Source organism: Hippoglossus hippoglossus, chromosome 1, assembly GCF_009819705.1.
Source record: "Hippoglossus hippoglossus isolate fHipHip1 chromosome 1, fHipHip1.pri, whole genome shotgun sequence".
Classification (NCBI taxonomy): domain Eukaryota; kingdom Metazoa; phylum Chordata; class Actinopteri; order Pleuronectiformes; family Pleuronectidae; genus Hippoglossus; species Hippoglossus hippoglossus.
Genome location: NC_047151.1, coordinates 12520924 through 12543227, shown reverse-complemented (window position 1 = coordinate 12543227; position 22304 = coordinate 12520924). Strand labels below are relative to the sequence as shown.

The 22304-nt window shown below is 40.7% G+C and overlaps 2 protein-coding genes across 8 annotated transcripts; one reads left to right on the top strand and one right to left on the bottom strand.

Moving 5' to 3' along the window:
• Positions 1–1342: 1342 nt before the first annotated feature.
• On the top strand, positions 1343–15654 carry LOC117759700 (centrosomal protein of 95 kDa-like). 3 transcript variants are annotated; one of them, XM_034581988.1, is made up of 21 exons: positions 1343–1551; positions 2233–2361; positions 3179–3286; positions 3512–3622; positions 4668–4785; positions 6175–6289; positions 6447–6644; positions 7764–7833; positions 8324–8391; positions 8554–8735; positions 8876–8999; positions 9108–9225; positions 9459–9652; positions 10085–10180; positions 10825–10972; positions 12636–12808; positions 12919–12993; positions 13182–13334; positions 13702–13848; positions 14305–14376; positions 14692–15654. In XM_034581988.1, exons 1-21 carry the CDS (start codon positions 1494–1496, stop codon positions 14866–14868), a joined length of 2634 nt encoding a protein of 877 aa, XP_034437879.1. In that variant the 5' UTR covers positions 1343–1493; the 3' UTR covers positions 14869–15654. The 3 variants fall into 3 exon arrangements, with proteins under 3 accessions (XP_034437879.1, XP_034437871.1, XP_034437863.1); XM_034581980.1 differs by having other exon boundaries at positions 6175–6292; XM_034581972.1 differs by having other exon boundaries at positions 6175–6293; positions 6421–6644.
• Positions 15655–15702: 48 nt separating this feature from the next.
• LOC117759721 lies at positions 15703–22158 on the bottom strand. 5 transcript variants are annotated; one of them, XM_034582034.1, is made up of 9 exons: positions 22038–22158; positions 21685–21854; positions 20272–20606; positions 19210–19311; positions 19037–19093; positions 18270–18375; positions 17439–17520; positions 17264–17342; positions 15703–16869 (listed from the first exon to the last, which is right to left on the bottom strand). In XM_034582034.1, the coding sequence occupies exons 3-9, from the start codon at positions 20487–20489 to the stop codon at positions 16557–16559; spliced, it is 957 nt and encodes a 318-aa protein (XP_034437925.1). In that variant the 5' UTR covers positions 20490–20606; positions 21685–21854; positions 22038–22158; the 3' UTR covers positions 15703–16556. The 5 variants fall into 5 exon arrangements, with proteins under 5 accessions (XP_034437925.1, XP_034437908.1, XP_034437933.1 ...); XM_034582017.1 differs by having other exon boundaries at positions 21704–21854; XM_034582042.1 differs by having other exon boundaries at positions 21809–21854.
• Positions 22159–22304: the final 146 nt, after the last annotated feature.

Sequence of the window (22304 nt, the reverse complement as noted above, 5' to 3'; positions counted from 1 at the left end):
TTTTCATACTGTAGCTTCTGTCAATATGTGGTTGCTGTTCTGACTATTTGTTATCAGAATCACACTTTTTCTTATGAATAAATGTTTCTTTACCACTTTGTTAAAATGGTCTGGTTTAGATTTTCTATTGAAATTGACATCTTGACACACAGCAGAGGCCATCTACTTTTGGTACTGTGGATACTGCGAAGTCTGATTTAAAGGTCACACAATCATATTATAGATAGGGATGTAGCTGTGAACAAAATTACACCACCCATGAATTACTGTCTCAAATTAATGAAGAGGCTTAATTCTTCCACTACCTAAATTGTGATGTTTAATCATAGAATCAGAGCAGAAGAAACTGTAAACATGTCTGGCACCCACTCAGCCACAGATCAGTTTTAATAAATAGAAATAGAACTAGAAATCTCTAAATCTAAATAAAAACAGTTTACAGCAACAGGAGGGAAGTTGGTACACCCTCATACACCCCCTAGCGTGTTTCTGAATGAGTGTATAGACCCCGAATCTATACTTTAAGTCAAACCCTTACAATACTACAGTATATACCATTACTTTATAATACCCCTTTTCATTTTAAGTTATATCAAATACAGGAATAGGACAATAATAAATAATAAATAAATAATTTATACTGTTCCTGAGCTTTGTGAAACTTTGTTAGTTTTTTTTTTAGCACAATAGCTCTGAGAGAGCTGTTATCTTCTTCATTTTTAAAGTAAAATAGGAGGAGCTGTAGAGGATCCTCAGGGGTCTGGGGTCCTGGTACAGTAAATAAATCCAGTGTTGGACATCACAACACTTATGCCTCCACATCAGCCAACAGCAGAATTCAATTGAATACTCAGGTTTTAACCAGTAGAGGGCACATTTACCATAGAAAGTAGAGAATTTGTCAACACTTGATGGATAGATGGATGGAGGGAGGGAGGGAGGGAGAGCGAGCGAGCGAGCGAGAGAGAGAGAGAGAGAGAGAGAGAGAGAGAGAGATACTTTATTGATCCTGAAGGAAATTTAGGAAAGTAACGTACCTGTATACATATGTTTTCGTCTGAATAAGTGGTTTGGGGACTGAATAAGTGGTTTGGGGACTGAGCATTTAAATTTAAACATTTGAATCAAAAACCCCTATGATATAATCGTATAACATGTAACAGTTCACAGCGTATATATTTACTGTAAAGCAGTTGAAGTGTGTCTGTGTAGTCTTGTGTGTTATCTGAGTTGAATGCAACAGCACATGCTGTATTTAGCTTGTATTATTGCCTGCGCTTCAGCACGGTCACCAGCAGATGGCGGTACGCCCACATCGCAGAACACTTCCGGAAACAAAGAACGAGCGTAACGCCCAATCAAACAAGACTTGAGTTTGAACTGAGCCGATGGTCCCTTCTCTCTTTTAGCGAAAACCACAACAACACCCCAGCCAACCTCCTCCTCACGGCTCTGACTTAGTACCGACTCGTCTTTGAGCCGCTCGGTTGTTTATGAGCTGTGTTCCTCCAGTCGACAGCTGTTTCATGGGAACCCAGGAGGGAGAGAGAGGTAAGGCTGCCCGGGCTGAGTGCTCCTTGTCCGGAGAGAGCTAACGACACGTAACGCTAACTTTACCCCCGGCTAACGCTAGTTGCCCGGTCTACGCTACGTTTCCTGATGCCACTGAGCCGGGCAGCATGTAAACGAGTTCTTGCCTTACAGATAATGTTGTTTTCGCGACTACAGCTCCACATCTACCGCTTTTCTGATCATGTGTCCGTTAGTAAACACACCGCATTAGCATCGCTAGCTAGCTACTTTTGAGTTCACGCAACCGGTAAAGTTACAGTAAACGAAGGCAGGGATGAGTTCAGGGTGATCGGTGACTTTAAGTGAGAGTGTGCGTGTAGTTCACAGCCACTGGTTTTATCCATCGCAGACAGGATGTGTTTCATTGTTCGCTGGTGCTGCGGTTTGTTGATGTGCGTGGTATTACTCCCCGCTCTCAAACTGAAGTTTGCCGCGGATGGGCAAACATGACTGAATTAGAGTTTACACCTCTAGAGGAGGTGCTGAACCTGGTTTGTGAATAGAGAACCAGTGACTGAACAAAAATAAATCAGAAGATGTAGGGTTTTTTATTTCATTCATGTATTTGATCACTTAATATACATTTTATATTTCTAACTGAGATCATCTATTTAAAAACGTAAGTGATGGGCATTCATCGTATTTCCTTCCCTTTCACAGATTGGGTTGATGTGGCAAATGATCTGTTCAGCAAATGTCACTTAAACCTGAGGCTGAGGAAACTGACGGAGTGTGATGCAAATGTTTTCCTCGCTCTGTATGAGAACATCTTGGGGGAGAAAGTTCCAGGTAAGAGCAAGTTGCAAACACTCCAGACTACACAATAATAGATTGATCAATCAGTCGATCAATAGAAAAATAGTAGACAACTTAGGGCTGGGCGATATGGCCAAAATTATATCAAGGTAAACATTTAACATTAGGCTATATAGATAATTGTCACAATATGTCACGTTATTATTTCTTTTAAGTTTAAAGACCTAACACTTTATAAAACCTGAGGTCTATTAATTATGTGTTTATACCTCAGCACCTTGCTTACATATACATTATACATATATATGTGTGTGTGTGTTTGTTTTTCTGCAATTAGTAAACATTATATGGTGATAGTTATTGATATTACTTTATTGCCCAGCCCTAATGTAACTACTTAAATGAGCAATTACATAGTTAGTTTTTTCCCCAGACTCTTAAATGTGACATATTGTTGCATAACTTTGTGATGATAAAGTGTTACTTGTACAAAACAAGCAGTTTCATGACATCCCCTGACAATATAATAAATAATCTTCAGAGTAACTAATCATTACAATAACCGAGTTATAACCCTATTATCTACAGTCTGTTCTTAAACTTGTGAGCTTAGACCTGTTAGGAAAGGCATTTAAAACGCTACAGTACAAACATTGAAGATTAACAAGCTGTAAGCTATGTGCTTAGTATGTAAGGAATTCCTCCTAAGACTATTGAACACACTATCATGAGACAGGAAAGAGCTCAAGGAAGTTTATGTGAATGCATGTTTCTCAGCACTGTTGAACATGTTTCTGTGGTCTCATGCGTACATGCTTCATTTTTTAATTTGATTTACATGTGCGTTTAGATTACATTGCAGGACCATGCACTCAAGAGGATGACGTCCATAACGTTCAGTCTATGATTGATTCCCTGTCTCTGGATTACCTTCAGATCAGCCTCTCGCACATCGCAGGTACACCTTTCATTTGTAACCTCAACAATGAGTCTAAATGTCTGTATATAAAAGTATAAATATGTGTAAGCTTCACTATGATTTGCTACTAAATACCTGCACAACTTTCACTATCAACTTGAAACTTTATTTTGAGATGAGTGGCAGATTTCTCTGTCCTCTTTGCTTCAACAATAAAACTGATGAGCACTGAGTATAATGCTGATAATGGCTGTTTGGTCTCAGGAGAAAATGTTGTCAGAGGAGACAAAGAGTCGATCGAGAACCTCCTGGAAATCTTTGATGGCCTCCTGGAATATCTCAACGAGGAGATAAGCGTGGGGTCACAGAATGGTGGTAGGCAGAATCCTTTTTCACTTTCCTCTTGTCAACTCAATAGATGATATGCATCTTTTAACTAAGGTATCTTTCCAATTATTACACATTAAATGTATGTGTTTTGTGCAAAAAGTAGAACACTTTTATATTTTGGCACATATTTAAAAAACTTCATAATCCTTTTGAGTTTTTAGAAAATTATTTTTCAGAATGGTTTTTTGCTTTTAGAAACTCAAAAAGCTGATTCTGTGTTAATCTTAATTAACTAACAATACAAATTTACTACAAAATAGTTCGTTATTTTAAAGAAAAAGATGTTCAAACACCAGAAGTGATAAAACAGTTTCAATCATCTGAACAAAACTTTCCGCACACCATTGATGCAGTTATCATCATTAAAAATGGCCAGAGGTATATTCCAGCCTTTGTCCTCAGTTTGCCACTTCTCCCTCTTCTTGAGTGAGACAGAAGTCCCTGTTGAGGTGAGATTGCCTGTCTGTCCTCCAGCATGAACTGGACATAATGTGTCTTAATCCCAGTAAAAGGCCAGCTGGTGCAGGACTTTCTAGGGAACAGTCAGCCCTCTTCATTAAGAGGAACTGAGTGTGTCTTTGTGTGATAGCCTGTCCCTCAGATCAGTGCCAAGCAGCAATTAGTAGTTGATGACTGTCGGTATTTACAAATGATGTGTTTGTAAAAGGCTGGATGTGGTAAACTGAAATTGGAGTTCAAGAGAAGCAGTGGCCTGTTTCTTGTAATGAATGTGAAATGTTTAAAAGTGGTGACATTTTTACAATGTGATTTCACCTTTCAGTCAAACTATAAAAGAGTTCACTTCTGCATTTAGTGGTTATTTTTAGTAAATAGTATTTGTCTTAATTCACTTTTTTGTTGAAAGACTTTAACATGAACTCAGGCCTCAGTCAGACCTTTTGGGGTGAGTTTGAGGTTTACATTTTATTCTTTTTAATTCAAGTGTATGGCTGTTATTTTGTCACTCATTGTTTTCTTTTTGTCATTGGTTTGGATTTTCTTTTATTGTCTTTCTCTCCTTTATTTTCAGAGGAACTGGGTAACGGTCTTAATGAGGATGTCCCCAGTGAAAAGGACTCAACAAACTGCAATGGCACAGATCTCAAGGAGACTAAAAGAGACGAAGCATCATTGTCTTCCACTGGAGAGTAAGAGCTTCTTCTAGATGCACTGCATGTCCTTCCCAAATACTACAAAACACATGAAACACTTATGAAAGTCCTGTGTTCGCGAGATAAATTAAATTGGGTTTAATTATTATCAAAACTTGAGTTTCGCTCTTGTATTACACACTAGCAACACTAATATTTTCTTGGTTTCTTTGTGATAAAGTGGTTGTCACAGCTCATGCCAAGTATGCAGTTCTACTGTATATCCAGAACACACCAGTGCTCCTGCTGCTTTAAATGTGAAATCAACATTTTCCTCTGCACTAGAGAATCTCAGATATCTCATTATCTTCAGAAAGTATAGGCACTGAAGAACTTTCCCATTTTTTTGCTCAGACAGCTTCATTGCTGTGTCCAACAATGTCTATGAATATCTTGCTGGTGAAAATTCTGAAAAGGTGCTCCGTAACACCCCGACTTAAATGATATCTTAAACAAAGTAAAAGAATACCAGCTGTTCTTTTTGCGTTGAGCTTCACCAGACACAAAAACCCTCCTGACAGTCATGTTTCCCCCACATGACTCTGACCGTGTCACTCGGCGTCCGTGCTCTGTAGATCCGGGCTGTACCTCCTGTTGACACAGCCAGCTAAGCTCTGTAACTTCTAAGCAGCAGTGTAAATATTAAAATGCTCATAGGTAGCTGTCAAAGAGGGATATCCTCACAGCTCATTGTGGTTACATTTTTCTTTATTGGTTTGAGTGCAGGTTGTGGCAGTGCCGTTCCCTTTATTCCTACTCTTAAAAGAGAAGGAAATATGAAACTATCTTTGTATATTTCTATATTTTAGATTGAATATGTAAATAACATTTGTGTTACAGTGGTAGTGTGAATAACAGCCTGTGTCTGAGCAGGACTATGCAGCTCCTAGCGAGTCAATGCTCCTGCTGTTAGGATTTCAACAATATGCCGTCTATGTGCAAGAAAAACCGCATAACAGCAACACTGTTGAGATCTGGTCTTACACAAGGCTTTGATCTGGAAAAGTCAAGCAACAAGCAAGACAAATGGTTTTAATGTGTCTGATGCTATTCAGTTCAGTACAACTTAATGTATCCCTGAAAGGTCCATTGCAGCAAATGGCCAGTGTCTGCTTCTTGCTCTCTTACTTACTCTTCTTATTGATACAACAGGAAAGAAAACCAAAAACTCCAAAATCTTTGAAAATTCCATAATCTCACTCGAATGGCACTCATTAGAGCCACAGCCAACAGTCTCCGATATTCAATGAAGCTGCACCAAAGTGCACACACTCATAGATATCAGTTCTCTAAATAAGCCGGATTTTATTCATCAAGAGCCATGAATTATTCCCTGAGAAACACATGTCCACCTGTGGTACATCATATTTTTCCTGTATCATCCAGGTCTGCTGCCCAGTCCAGCAAACATTCCCTCCATTCCTGGAATGGTGAGGAGATGGGATCAGCCAGTGAGCTCATTGGTCTGGGAGTCTCTGCCCGCACATTTACAGGACAACAAGAAGGTTAGACCCACAAACACTAACCATGCATACCTCCGCCAATGGCAGTATTTTTATACATTACTATTAGTATTTACGAAATCTAATATTTATTTCAATAAATCTTCTGATTGGTTTATGCTTCTGCAAGGAATGGCTGTCCCTCCCCAAACCTCCGACCCAATCACCACCTCTGGGCCTCTGGATGCTCCACTGACTGAACCACGGCACTTAGCCATTGCTCTGCAGCCACCCAACCAGAGCAACACCCCCCACAGACCTGACACAGACCCACACACACACATCCAGCCCCCCAAAGCGGCTGGGCCAGGCCTCGGACTAACAGAAGAAGAAGCTGCCCTCGTCACTACAGAGGTAGGCTCATAAAACACAGTGATGATATTTAATAGTTGTTCAGTAAACTTGCTTGTTACTTTCATGCAGTTTGAAAGGACATGCAAACCTACCAGTGTTTTAGTAGCAATGCGATACAGTATGTTACTGCAGGGCCAACAATGCAAGGCTGTGTCTGTCTTACACAAACACACACACACGTGACACATGCTGACTCATTCAAAATGGCCAAGACAAGGAAGTACTTCAATGATAGAGATTCAGTTCTTTTAAATATGTGTTGACCCAACAAACACATTTCTATGCTGTATATGGGCTTGTTTATACTTTATACTTATTAATACTGATGAATACTTATTAATACATCCGTACTAGCATTCAACCATGACCAAATACATTCTCACTCTGTTTGACTATATCTCAAACAAATATTCTTTACATTCTTTAATGTGCCTAAAGCAAACCCTGATCTGAACCAAAACATTAAACAAACTTTAAGTAACTTTGGCTGCTAGAGGTCTCTCAATCAAAACAATAACAAAAGACAAAGTTTGATGTCATCATGAAGCAGCGTTTTTAAGAATGAGATGATAAGTTTAATGTTGACAAAGTTGAGTGATCGTTAAAGCCTGTTGGTGGAATCCAAAACCAAAGTAAATGAATCAAAGTAAATTGTCGTTTGAACGAAAACTGTTCTAGCACAAACACACTTGACTGTAAGAATCACTTTTAAAGGAAATGACTGAAACCAGGAAAAACCATGTGACACCTCTGCGTACTTACTTACTCTCAGGCCCTGACATGCACCAGAGCGAGGTGTTGTGTGGCTGCTTGCACACAGACGACTTAACTACAGCCTGCTTCTGTAGCTGAGAGTATAATAAACAACAATAGAGACCAAACTCAAACTGACAGAAGATTCTTCCTCTTCTTTCTTTGAAGCAACCTGCATGTTCCTGAACCCATCACCAAAAGTGTTTTCTGATCCCTGGTGATCTACTAATGGATAACTGCATTTTAGAAAATAGACTTTTGTGAGCTGCAGATAATGTTCAGTTTTACTTAATTGTTCGTAGCCTCTGCTCAGCTTCGCAATAACCATTCTCCCTCTATTTCTCTCACCCGCTCACTATCCTTTTCATCCAGAAACCGAGAGCTGAGATCGTTGTTAACAATGGACTACAGTCTCCTCCTCTTTGTCAGTCTCCCGGTGAGTCAAATGCATGTACCTACAGCGTTAGGGGGAAAAGCACTCCCCCTCACACCTTTCTAATGTTGAATTGGGGGTGGGTATGAGTCCAAGCTTTACTGTAATGTTCTAAAACAGATGATCCAACATTTACATGCACTTCATGTAGGAACTTGCTGCCGGTGGGGAAGTGGTATAGGAGGCAAAGCATTGTTCTTGTCTCATTAGCTTTTGTTTTTCATTTATTATTCAACTATTTGCCGCACCTCTCATGTCAACAATCATGTACAGCGCTGTGAGTCTTTCCCAGGAGATACGATTTGAAAACCTGCTCACATGCATGTATTTAAACAATATTTCATCTCCCCCCTCTCGTTCACCCGTGTGTCTGTCCTGAACAAGTACAAGCACTTGATTTCCAGCATGGTCGGGAAGCAGAACTTAAGAACGAGTTCTGAGAGATCATAAACCGACCCTTATTTGTTGATGTCATGTTGTGCTCCATTTCCAGCTGTGAGTGAGAAGTCTTTGTCGAGTCAACAAAGAACCAGGACAGAAGTGGAGGGGGAGACACTGGAGGTAAGAGCGCAAGAAGCTTTCACACCATGTGGACACTGCTGGATGTTCAGTGTGCATGTGGATAGGCTTTAATACATGCCCTTCCTTTCCCTCTTTAAATGTTATATTTTCTGTTACTTCATGTTTGGCAAATTAATTAATTTGTAAAATTTCAACTCTCAGCCAACTAACGGAGGCCCCAGGAGGGTTTTATTCCGCACCCAGCCAGATGTGCTCTTCCTCACCCTGCAGAATGAGATGGCACCCACCACCCCTTCACCACCAGACACTGAAGATGAGGATATGAGCTATACACGAAGATTACAAGGCAGAAGAATAGATCACAGAGAAGAGACAGACCTCAGGTAAAAGATGTTGTTCGGAATAAGGAATGGAATATCAGAGAAATTATTATTTGATGGATTTGAGGACAGTGCTGCATTGGTCGCGTTCGGATTTTCTAACCATCTCTGCTGTGTGCTGCCTCTATCATCTTCCCCAGCAGTAACCAGTCAGAGGAGGGTTGCGAGGAACCTCTGTCTTATCGCAGACAGAGGAACAGGAAAGCAGAAAAGGAACTGCATCACATATCAGAAAAACTGTCTCATCGACTGGAAGAACTCGATGAGGTGTGTTGGTGTAACTGATTGCATCATGTCATGGACTTAAGAACCATCAGAAGATCCACTGTGTTAATTCAATGCTTGCAACTGCATGTTGTGGTTTAATTCTTGTAGATGCTTAAACGTGTTCTGGAAGAAAGTGGAGAGTCCAGTGAGGTCAGAGAGGAGGACAAGCAGTCCCATCACAGCGACAGCATCATGGAGTGTCGGAAGACTCCCAGACAACACATGGGTATAAACACATAATGGATTAAATGTAGTGTTGTTCTAAATTGTTTTTAAAGAGTAAAACTGTAACCTTCAAGTTTAGTGTGTTACCTGTAATCTACAAGAGCCTGCCACAAGTTTTAATATCATTTTATATCTATTAATTTCACAAGTGCATGGAAATGAGCTTATGTTAGTTGATTTGGTAAAACATAAAAAAATGATTGAATGTTTGAATTGAATTGTAAAACTTATTAGTTTCAGGTACGGCCGACGTTGAATCCACGCAATGCACACGGTCCTTGTCGCCCTCCCCACCTCGGGTCCGTCGCTCCCTGCAGGGACAGTTAGAAGATGCGATGGTAGAGGCCCTGAGCCTGGATGACGGGAGACAGACAAACCTCTCAGCTCCGGATCATTCAAGACAAAGAGAGCACAGAAAACATAGCAAGGTAAAAACAGCACCAGCCATGTGTTTCTTTAATGGCTTCCTTTTAAATTGACCTTTTGTATAATCTACAGATTTAAATGTCAAAGCTCCTATCATCGAGCTAACCGCATATTACCTTAATAGTATTCAGGAATGGATTCTACTTTTACAACTGGCTATAATTTGCAGACTGTTCAATAGAATGAAATTCTACACTGAAGACTGACAAGAGGTTAGCAGTAGTCTCAGGACAATCCACACTGGGTTGTGTGGTTATGATCCAGTCTGAAACGCCTGAATGTTTTTATTATTTTTCGCTAAGTTCTCCTGCTCATTTTCAACAGTAATGCTTGTTCCTACATCATCATCTAATGCTACCAAATAAGATCGTATAAAATAATGTTCTGCTCTATCCTCAAATGCTTGGAAAATGAAATGAGTCTCTTTCTTTCAGTATCTGGAGAATAAGGCCTATGAGGAAGAGTTAAAAAGGTATGAAGACAAAGAACGGGCAGATCTGGACAAGGCGCGCCTCAAAGCTCAGGAAGCCGTAAGTCATTTGTGTGACATCTAATCGTATGGGTGCAATAAGGAATTCTCATCCCCTCCTACTGTTTAGGTCACTGAAGCACAGCTTTGTTATAATATCTGCCTGGTACCTGTATAGTAAGTGGCTCTAACAAAATAAATGTGAATAACACATTGTCCAAACAGAATGGATTTACAGAAAACTGCAGTTCACCATAAAACAAAAATAGACATTCAAACTAAAACAATATATAGATTTAGAAAAACATTTCCTCAATACTCAACTTACCCTGTAAAAATATAGATATTACCTCATTGTTTGATGTGTTTGACTGAAAACTGAAGGTGAACAATTCATCTAACCTTTTAGCACCATTTAAACCCAAATTAAAACTGCTGCTCGGACATTAAAAAGTAACAATCCAAAGATATTAACCAAGAGACAAAGACTTCAGCTTGGAAAAAGGCCAGCGAAATGGAAAATATCTAAATATGTGGCTGAATTATGGGGTAATAACTTACAGTTTGTAAGTAATTATTGGGACCAGTTTGAGTTTTACACCATCTAAATGAGCCAGTCCTCACTTTGTGACACACCTCCAGAGGGCTGATTGTTTTAATTAGATGGGGAATACATTATGTCAATGAGTGTTTGGGTGTTTGTAGGAGCGCGAGTACCGAGAGGCTCTACTCAGAGATGTTGACCAAGCCCCCAGGCTGTCTCCAGCGAGAATGAAGACCCAGCACAAGTCACCACGAAACACACAAACAACAGGACGGAGAAGGCAGGAAGCCCCCAGGAAAACTCCATCATGTAAGTCATGACTTGTTTATTTACCATGAGACCCTTTAGCACAGGTCTGTTCTCCTATATATTAATATTGTCTTGTATTCATTCATTCATGGACTCTCCGGCATATAGGTCGGTATATAGCACTGCAGAATTATGGCTAAAATTAAAACCACTAGTATACTATACTTTTGCTGTATTCAAATGTCCTAAGCACAATTGCCCACATCTTCTGAGCTAACTGCACCTCTTTGTGTTGTGTATCAGCAAATGTATTGTTATCACTTTGGGCTCAAGGTAAAGATCTACAGCAATTTTAAATAATTGTTTGTCATCATCAAAAATCTCTGACTGCATAATGTTGATCGACCTTCACATCTGAAACTATGTCCAGATGCATGTCGGTCATTCCTATCTTAGACAGAGTTGAGACAATTCCTCGTGTCTCCAATGGGCCATTGGTTTAACTCGTGTTTGATGACTCAGACTGAGCCTTCACGTTTACAGACGCCCTGCCTTTCACCTGAAGTGACTTGATGACTCACTTCTCCTTGGTGGCAGGGCACGTCACAGGTAGACTTACTTTAATGTCTGTGAATTAAAATAAGTATGATGAGTGAAAAGTATCTTTTAAGTTGAAGGTTAGATTATTTAACCATTCACACAAAGAATCAGGTAATTTAACAAAACAAAAAAACACATGACATACTTTAGATTACTACATCAACAGCCAGACAAACTGTCTTCACCTGAAAGAGGAACTACAGAAACTAAAAAATAGTTTAGTTCCGTGAAGAGCATTTAAAAAAAACTCTTCAAGGAAATATCAAAGATTGGGACTTTGATCAATCCCTACTGATCATTAGAAGAAGTTCACAATAAATAAACAATGGGAGATATATATCATTTTGACATCTTTGGTGGTACGGACTTAAAAAATGCTTCTTGTGCGGATGATTAAAAACACGAAAACCTTTTGCTCAAACCATCTTATCTCTGAATCAATGGTTTGTTTCCTGTATACAGCTTCTGCTCTGTGAGGCCACTTGTGAATACTCTTCTGTCTGACATTAAATAAGCTGGTGAAAGGCTGATAATGAAACCCCTTGTGCACATTTAACTATCATTTCTGAGAAACTGTGCAACAACAAGCACTCTTAAGCAGCTGTGTGCATGTAAACACCTTGGTCTATGTGTTTGGTTTCCTGATGTTAAGTTCCATCCTGGACATTGCAGCAGCCATATTCCTCACACATGACCACAACACTCAGCTGTGGCTACTTATTCCATCTATAGAGCCACTGATGTATCACACGTACCTGTAAACCACAATGACAGTGGAGATCGGACTCACCAGGTCTTCTGAACTGTGTGTGTCTGTCCTTCACAGCGCCTTTGTCCTGTAGCTGTAAAACACAACACTAATCAGACACTGCAACGACTAACTACAAGCATAGTGTTTTACTAGAATGTCTCTTATAAATCTCTTGGGACATTTATTGTCACACAAATCATTTCCATCATCTGCCAGGGAGAGACCTATTAGAGAGAGTATAGTTCTTCTCAGCACACTGGAGCTGGAACTTCTCACAAAACTCTTCTTGCTGTAACAAGCAAGAAAAGAACAATAATCCGATACTAGTGTGTAGTTATTATAATGTTAATATTCTGTGTTGTCTCTCTCCAGTGAAAGTGAAGGAGAATGAACTCCTCCCTGTGCTCGTGGAGGAGTTGCCCCACCTTCACGTTTCTCCTCACGCTCTGGGCAGGATGTGGGAGCAGCAGATGCAGCAGGTGGACAGACTCCACGCCATGTCGTCCTCCCATAGCCACCAGCGTCGCAGCAAACACTCCAGCCAGGTGGGAAGGCGGACGTTAGCAGTCGCAACAACAATAACAGCAGCCGATCTCTCCCCTGTAAAATATGAGTTGAATTTGAATATGTATGTAAATGGCCGCCTCTCTTCCAGGTGGAGGAAGCACAGAGGAAACACGACCTGCTGGTGCAGATCGTCCGCAAAGAACAGGACCACAACAGGCGTCTGGTGAGCGTCAACGCATCAATGCACAAACACCTTCATACTCAGTAATGTTATCAACGACGGTTACAATAATTTTATTATTATTTTAATTTTATACTTTCTTAAAAGAGCAAAACACTTTTGTCTTGTTCAGTATTTGTCCCACCAATCCGCTCAGTTCAGTAATTCAGGCGGAAATGTTTGTCTTGCAGACGGATTTCAAAGAACGTATCCAGCAGCAGAAGTCGACACAAAACCGACTGAGAGAACAGAGACAGCAGATCGCCCGCGCCAAGAAGTACCACAGCGACTACCACGTCCAACACCGCGCTCGTCTGATGAGGGCACGCACCAAGGACGAGAGGGTGGGGAGCCAAGGAGATTCATATCTTTGTTACACACCTCTAGGATTAAGGCCACAACTGACTGTTACGTTTTATTGTAGAAGAAACTTTTCATTAATTTTCAATTAACATTCATTTAGCTTTTCCCCATGTAAAATGTAATTTATTACAAATACACATTGTTTCTAGTGCTCGTCTCTGTTCCGATCAAGAACAGCATGATTTAAATCTCCTCTAGAGTAACACTGGTCTACAGGAACCTTTTATTCCTATGAAAAAAGTACCTGCTACTTTTGGATGAAACTAAAGCTTATGTTAAAAATGGAATCACAGGCCGTGTGTCTTTTGGATGACATGATGACCAACGTGTGGTTGTGTGTGTGTTTAGATGTTTCAGAAGCTGTTTGACGAGGGTTTAGAGATACAGAAAGTCCGGTTGAGGGAACAGAGATCCTACGCCAGGGAGCAGCGACTAGAACATCAGAGACGACACCAGGACCACATCAAGTCTATGGAGAACTACTACAAGGACCAAGTAGGGGACACACACACGTTTGTACAGCTATCTTAGTGAGGACACTCATTGGCATTATGCATTCCCTAGCCCCTTACCCTCCAAACTAAATCCCTAACCTAACCTAATTCTAACCCTAACCCTAAAACCAAGTCTTAACCCCCAAACAGTCCATTAAAGGGGGGGGGGGGGGGTCACAAAGTGAGGTCCTCACTTTCCCAAAATGTCCTCACTCTGTAGGTTATAAACTCAAACTAGTCCTCACAAAGATAGCTGGACAAGAACTTCACACACCATGTGCTCAACAACATGTGTAGCCTCGTGTCCAACTGTATCGACTCAAAAGACTGAAGACACTCCAAAAAAGAAAAATGGCCTATATTGGAGGTTGTCAGTGAAAACATCTATGGTTCCATCACAGGCAGCTTCTCTGCTCTTAAATTACAGGTGAGATAAAATGTGCTTTCTCTCTTTCAGTTTTCACTACTTGCTGAAAAACTTGCACAAGAGCGACAGGAGATCCAGGTTCGGAAAAAAGCTCAGGAAAAGGTAAACTTGAGAAAATATCACCTACTTCTGTGAGTGATGCATTTCTGGTCTGAAATATTCTGAGCCAAATAACCCCAGGTTTAAATATTTTCAATTAAGAAGAAAGATTTGACCATTTTAAAAAAAAAAAAAAAAGTATCAATTATAATTTGGTGGTCAGTGTTGATATTGTCGCCACAAACAAATCATCGTGATTGGTTCTCTCAGGACAGCTGTTAACACCAGGTCTAAAGGGCGTCTAACCTTCCCCCTGTAAAGTTTGAAAGGGCACCAATTAACAGAAACACTGAATCCATTCATCCCACGTGATTGCAGGCCCTGCTGAAGATGAAGCGAGAGCTGCGTTCCAGGATGGAGCGTGAGATTGGTGAACTGCAGAAAATAATCATCCAGAACGACGAGGACGACTACTTCCAGGACCTGGATGTCCAGCGGCTGCGTAATCGCGTACACATGGCTTCGTTCCAGTACAACAAGAGTTATCTGCACTGATCGGGGAAGCAGAACCGCTGAGAGATCCCATCAATTGAAGCTGGATTTATATCGTATGAACACGTTGCAAGCGTCACATCTAAGGGTACGACATATTGACTGAACAGAACCCTCTCCTCAGGCTTCTTCCTTTGTAGACTTGCACAAGAGGAGGGATTATCCTGATTATTGATACACAAACCGAACACTCAAACTAAATGTAGCTACTCGCGAACTCTTCCTCTCACCTCAGCTGCTATACCTGAACTTGAAGACACCTTGGACAAAGTCCTTCCTCTTCCATGGTTTTAATACTTGGTAACTAAGAATGTTTTAAAGTGGTTCCCTCACTGTGCAGTGTGTGTGTGTGTGTGTGTGTGTGTGTGTGCGCTGTTACTGTAGCAGGAAATTAGTAAACACGTTCTTCCTCTTGCCAAATAGGGAACACCGATGCAAAGTTAGTATGAATGTCACCGACAAGATTTTTAACTTCCTCTTGTTTTACCTTTCATGTGCGATGTCTTCCTTTAATATTTTAACCATGCTCGCAGATTATTTATTTTTTACTTAATGTTTGTGTGATTTTTTTAATGGAACCTGGTGTTGTGCTTTCTGATCACCAGGGGGCGATGATAATCAGTGTTTGATGAGCTCTGTTGTGATTTGTTTTTAACTCGCAGGCAGACGTGGTAGATTTCATGACACCAACAGTTGTGATGTTAACACACTGTCCTCTCATGACTGTGCGTAGATGTAATGAGCACATGTCCTGTCATCCCTCATTAAACGTGTGGGCTCCCTCATCCTCTCACGCTGCCTTGTGTCACAGTTCAAGCTTTTTACAGAAGGTGCACGTTATTATTTGAGTATTTTATTGAGGTTTCATCATTTTAAAATCCACTTGACCAAAAAGTATCAAAAACATGGGAATTTTGTATCTGATGGTGTGAAAATCAAATCAAAACTTTGATTAACAAGGACAAAGATCACTGTATAGATTCACACATGTACTGACTGACTGTTCCTGATAGACTGGAGCTGGGCCTCAAGCAATAGAGGGAGTTCCTTTAAGAAAATGTATTGGAGAATAGAAACAAAACAAGAAGATTTGGGTTGACGGAGTATAAAATAAAAGCTTAAAACACATCCTATTTACACCTGATACCAATGTGTCACGTGTATTTAATTACATCATCTGGATAAAAATCCTCAGACCTTTGCATTTACTCCTGGTTCTAAAAGTGTTTTTGCTGACTTCATTCTTCCTGCACAGTTTGGCAAACTTGTCAACAAACAAGTCGAGTTTTCAAGTTAATTCCAGGTGTAAAGGGATCTTGAGTTTAAACTATTAACATTAAATTAGCGTTGCTCGTTCAAGCAGCTTGATGACGACTGAAGAAACAAATCAACACGTCCCAAAAATAAAGAAAAGCGAACGCAATGATCCGTCTTTGCTGTTGTGTTTAACTGTCAGATTCACATTCTCCAGTGAGGGGCAGCGTGTGGCGTTAACAGACAAAACATCCTGAAAAAGACATCCTCTCCTTATAGTTTGCATCAGATGGTTCTTTAAATGTGTGATGGCATCATTAAATAATCAATGGCGAGAGAACGTGAAGACGTTCCAGAGAAATGCAGCATAATACCCAGAAGTCCAGCTGAATCCAGAGTTATAACAGAAACATATTCCTGGAGCGGCCGCTGTGATTTCAGACACAACACCTCCTCGGCGATGGTGCTGTGTTTGCCTGTTCGTGGGCTGTATCGTTACCATTGATCTGCCAATCACTATGGTCTTTGTTGTCGTCCTCTTCGTCATCATCGTCGTCGTCGTCATCATGTTTCTCATCATCGTCCGGCAGGTTAGTCCATTCGAAGCTGCTTTGACAGAAACGACACTCCTGGAAAACGATGATCTTCAGTCCTTTAGCATATTTAGTAACTTTACATTGTCTGCTGCATTCCCGACACGACCTGAACAGCTGGAGGATGCACGCTTCATCCACGATTAACTCTGACGGGCTGTGAGAGAGAAGAAGCAACAGTCGGTCACAGGAGCAGGAGAGGTGAGCGCGCTCGTTTCAGTCTGTTCTATAGTGTGACAGTGACCGACCACTTTTAGAACAGCTCTGGTTTCATTCTCTCTTTGGATGTTTCAGAAAATCCCTAAGAAAGAGTTTTATGCCTGGAACCAGGTCAACCAGCTACGAGAAGAATCGGGACCATAAAGCATTTGATTCAGAGCAAAGAAGATTTGCAGCATATAACATGGCTCACACTCTCGTAGCTTGTGGTAAGTTTACCTTGGATGGATACAGAGTTATGGCTGATAATCATAACCTCTAATCAGTGTTTTTTTTAATGTTTGGATAAATGCTTTTGTGCTCTTTATATTATTAGCATGACATCATCATACCTCCCTAAGTCCACCAGGTAACGGCCGTCTCCCACACTTAAAGAGGTGCTGAATTCTTCATCCTCATCTTCTTCCAAATCTGTGTGGATCCATTTTAAAACAGACATTAGTTATAACGTCACTTTCCCAGTGAACAAATTGTGAGATTCTGATTATTTTTCTGGATTCGACTCACCGTCATTTTCTGACTGTTCGGTTGACGTCTGCTCATCTTGACTCTCCGGTCTTTCACAAGCTGCATCTTCTGTCTCTTGCTCCTTAAAAATGGGACGAATAACAGAAATCCATCAGCACAGATTAGTGGAAACAGGCAACACCACTGTATCAATTAAATCCTACAGTAAAGCAACAAAACATAATGAAAATCAAGAAAGTGAATGAAGGAGATCAACACAGGTGGAAAATAAATCTTTTCAACTTTCACTCAAACGGAAACAATCTGGTTTTGTAAACAGGCTTGTAGCTTCAAGCAGCAGCTAAACTGCTGCTTTACAAATTCAATAATAAATTGGTGCAGAAGACAAGACAAGCTGCTAACATGATGGGACGACTTATTTTGAATGATAGTAGACAAGTATGTACATTGTTGTGGTGTTCTACACGTTCTGTGTGTGCTTTAAATGAACAAAAGTAAAAAGCAGGAGTTGTAATTCTCCCATGTTGATGTTCTGCCTCACATGATCCTCTGAGAACTGCTTTGACGCTTATAGCTGCCACGTCAGAAAAAGAAAAACAGATCAGTATCATGTTGTGGCATCAATACGACGATTTGAGAAAACCATGATACGAGATTTTGTGAAAAAAAGGAATGGTACGAGATTTTTTTTGTGAGAAACTCGTGATATTACAAGAAAAGTCGTAATTTTATGAAACTTTTTTAGGAAGCAAGAAGCTAGGATAACCTGGGCACGTAGTAAACCACAATCTCATTGAAAGGTTTGTTGTTATAACAAGATATTTTCACAATATTACAGTTTGAAATGTTTCATGTTTCGGTCACGTTTACCTTTCCATTTTCAGACGACTGGATAGAAGGAGCAGCAAGAGTCCCCCACTCAGCTTCGTGTGGTGAATTCATGAGTGGGTGTTTATAATCGATACTATCACAATCACTACATGAACACACAGAGAAACATCAATTACTGGCACGTCAGGGTATTTGAGAAATGATTTTTAACACTACAGGAAACAGGGAAAACCCTGATATCACAGCCTGGGCATTCAAACACATTATGAAAACAATCGTAAGCAGGAATAAAAAGGTGAAAATAAAGAAATAAATATCTACCCATTCACAGATCTATGCACACATTTGTTGATGTTTCTGTAGAAATCTCAACACACGTTTACACATGTTTTAGACTGTTACAAATCTGATACCGCACAAATAAATTAAGATAAAGTTACACAACTCTCCACACATTCAAATAATATTGCTTCAATATTGGCCCCCTAACATATTCCTGACAACTGACTCAATCAGGTCAACTGACAACTGACCTCAATCAGGTCCTCCACTGTGTCTGTATTCTCATAGACTAGAAGTCACTGAGAGGACCGACACTTCTCCATGACTTCAAAGGACATTACAGTTGACTACATTCATTTCCTGGAGACTTACTCCTAAACCAAAAACTAAAACATGTCTTCATCCGAACATATTATGACGCATGTCATGTGACTTTAGTGCCCATAACCTGAGCAATACAATAGACAGGCGGATGGACAGACAGACACTCGTAGATAAATACATTATAGCTGTTGAGCTGTTACCTTTGTTCAAGGCTCTGAGCTCCTGTGGCTTCTGCTTTGACATTCAGATGTTCACCTCTGTAAAGAAGAACCAGAGCGTTTTCTATAAATCACACACATGGAGATACAACTGCACACAAAACACCCATTAGCTGCTTAGTAGTCAAACATATGGGCCCAATGTGATGACTTACCTGTACGTCCAACTCGAAGCACCGAGGCCACACAGAGCTGGAGCTGTGACCTGACCAGGTCTCTCACTCATGGGAGTCAGTGGTGCAACGTCTCTCTCATAGCTGGAGAAACAAGAGCAGCATCAAGAAGATTAGAGCTCGATGACACAACCACATCGTCAATTACATCATGTTAGGTCCTGAGGAGCTGGGAGAATTCCAGCTGGACTAACAGCTACAAGCATGATCGCTTCAGGATATCCATGGAGAACCTACTGTACGCCAAGTGTCTGTTACATTACAGACAACATACGATCAGTTTTATAAAGGCTTCGTCAGGAGAGGCCTGAAGCTCTCCTACCTTTTGAATTTGTCACAAAGTACAACTTAGACCAGTCAATGATACAAACATAAACATTACAAGACATTCGCTGATTGGTACGTATCCATTAATGGAGACTGTCGACACACAAACACAATGTTAAATACAATGGTATTTAACCTGTGAATTATCAGATTACACCAATTCTCAATTCTTTTGCAGCCAAGGACCAACTGCAAGATAAAACATATTTTGGGGAGCCCTCACTCTCACAAGTGAAATGTCTATATTAGACATGTATTTAAAATATTTTCACCAGGTCAACACAGAAGATCCATTTATAATGATCATATTAATGGATGAATCCGGAAACTTATCACGGATCCCCGGGGGTTTGTGGGCCTCCATTTCAAAACCACTGGTAAGAAGCAAGTGAATAATATATCTCACTTTAAACTACACAGTAATAATAATATCAATATAATTATCAATTAGAATCAATACAAGTTTCCACCTGGACTGTAAAATGTTAAGTGTCATGTTAATTGTTGGCTGACATGAGCGCCAACATTTTTTGCCATCTACATTTTGTTTGATATTTTAGGTTGTGATAAAAAGTAATAAATACAAAAATATAAACTTACATTTCTGATGGTAGTTGTATATTGTTCAACCTTGACATGAGGGAAGGAAACTGTTCCCTCAGCCACGTTCCAGCTAAAGCTATAGAAAACAACAAAATGAACTCTGGGCTGAATTACCTGTCCAGAAGAAAAAAGGCAACGTCAGCGTGGCTCTTAAAACATTTATCCCTCAGCAGCGACTTCCATTTGGGATAGGCCACGCCCAGAGTTATCCTTGATTTCTGGAGTCGCTTGAGCCGATTCAGTCTTGCCTCTTCGCGTTTCTCCTTCTTTATCAGCAAGGGATCAGGCTCTTTGGGTTTTTCTTTTGCTAAACAATAATTGTGTTGAAACATCGTCAGCCAGCTCCAGCAGCCACTGATTCCTCTTCTTCTTCAGTTTTACAATCCGTGCTATGGCGCCACCACATTCAAACGATCACTTCAGTGGCGCCGCGGAACAGGACATGCTCCCTATGTAGATATGAAGTTATATTATAACTTATTATAACATACCAATAACATGATGATTCGTTGTAACAGGAAACTAATGAAAACATGATTATGAACATTTTATCCATTTTCTGCAAAGATCCCCGAGATCCTACAGTGTTCTTTAATGCAGTCATAGGCTGCAGCATCAGGAAGTGGTTCAGTAACACTAAAAAGGTGAAGCTGCTTTCAGACATGCATTGAACTCCACTTAATCTGACATTATCCAGAGGGACTATAGCCGTTTGCAGACATGACCTCCAGAGGATGTTGGCTGAATCGGATCCGGACTTTCTCTGGAGGTTGCGTTCTGCTGCAGAGACCACATGTTTCTGTTTACAGCACATCACCAGCATCGTCCCTTGTCACCAAAAGCTCTTGACATTTTTTATCTGTGTCTCCTAATGAATAAATAAAGAAACATCATGGACACACCGATTCGCTCTGCTGTGTTCTCACATCAGCTCGTGCGGACGTTCTCCAGAGTTTTTACAAGGGGACTTACTGAGGAACCTCCAAATAAAGTCTGGAGCTTCTCATTTGGACACTTGCGTTCTCACATTCAGTCCCTCCAGAGAATGTCCGCAGATTGTCCAGAGCTCAGTGCATTTCTGAAAGCAGCTTATGTGAGAACGCAAATGTCCAAATGAGACGCTCTGGGCTTTCTGCAGAGTTTCTGTGGCCAGCTCTGGATGTTAAAAACCACAAGAGACCACAGCAGGAAATCCTCTGCAATACAATATTTTTAGCTAACCTAATTGTGAGTAGACCAGTAACCCCCCCCCCCCCCCATTCCTTCCATTTTTAACCATAAAGAACCGCAGTGTCGTACTCACCAAACCCACCAAACTTAATTATAACAAGAAGCAAATTAATCATTGTCAAACGCCCTTTATTCAATGTCTGACACAAGGAATGAAGGGTTTGACAAAACTAGAATTGGTTACTGGTGAGACTGGGGAGACCCATCCCAGGATGGTCTGGGTTTTAATCTAAATATACGATGATTTCTTTATTGTTCATTTGTGGTTGTGCTATAAACAACAACACGTGACTCTACCTGCTGCACCAACCCTCGCCTAAAGGCTCCGGAAATGTCTGTGTGTCCGGAGAAAGTCGGGACCCAAAGCTGCGGATATTCTCCGGAGTTCATGTGTGAGCATGTAAACAGCAGCCTCACTCACCATGTGTCAGTCCCGCTCTCTCAGCTCCACCGGGACTCACACACACCTGCAGGAATAAAACATGGAGTTTATAAAAAAAAACACGAACAACAGCTTTGTGTGTCACATTAGCTCAGTCAGTAGTTAGCAAACACACCGGAACAATAAAACGTCTCTGGCTTCGTTTTCACACCGGAACGTTTCTTCACTTGTTGATACTTGTTTCAATGTGACACCGACTCCTTCTCACCTCGCGGAACCTTCGGTCAGTTTCTCTTTCGGCCTCTTTTCCTCCCTCCAGCCTCCTTATTCTCGTCCAGCGGCAGGCGCCATGTTGGTGAAGACGGCAGAGACGTCACTTCCGGGTGAACCAACAGGACCCAAAATGAGCTGTGCTGCACGCGGCCACCAGGGGGCGATGCAGACACATTGGCTTCACTGTGATCTTTTTCCTCACACTCGCTGTTTTATCCTAATTCAATATTTGCAGTCTTCTAAGTTTAATAGTTCTATAGTT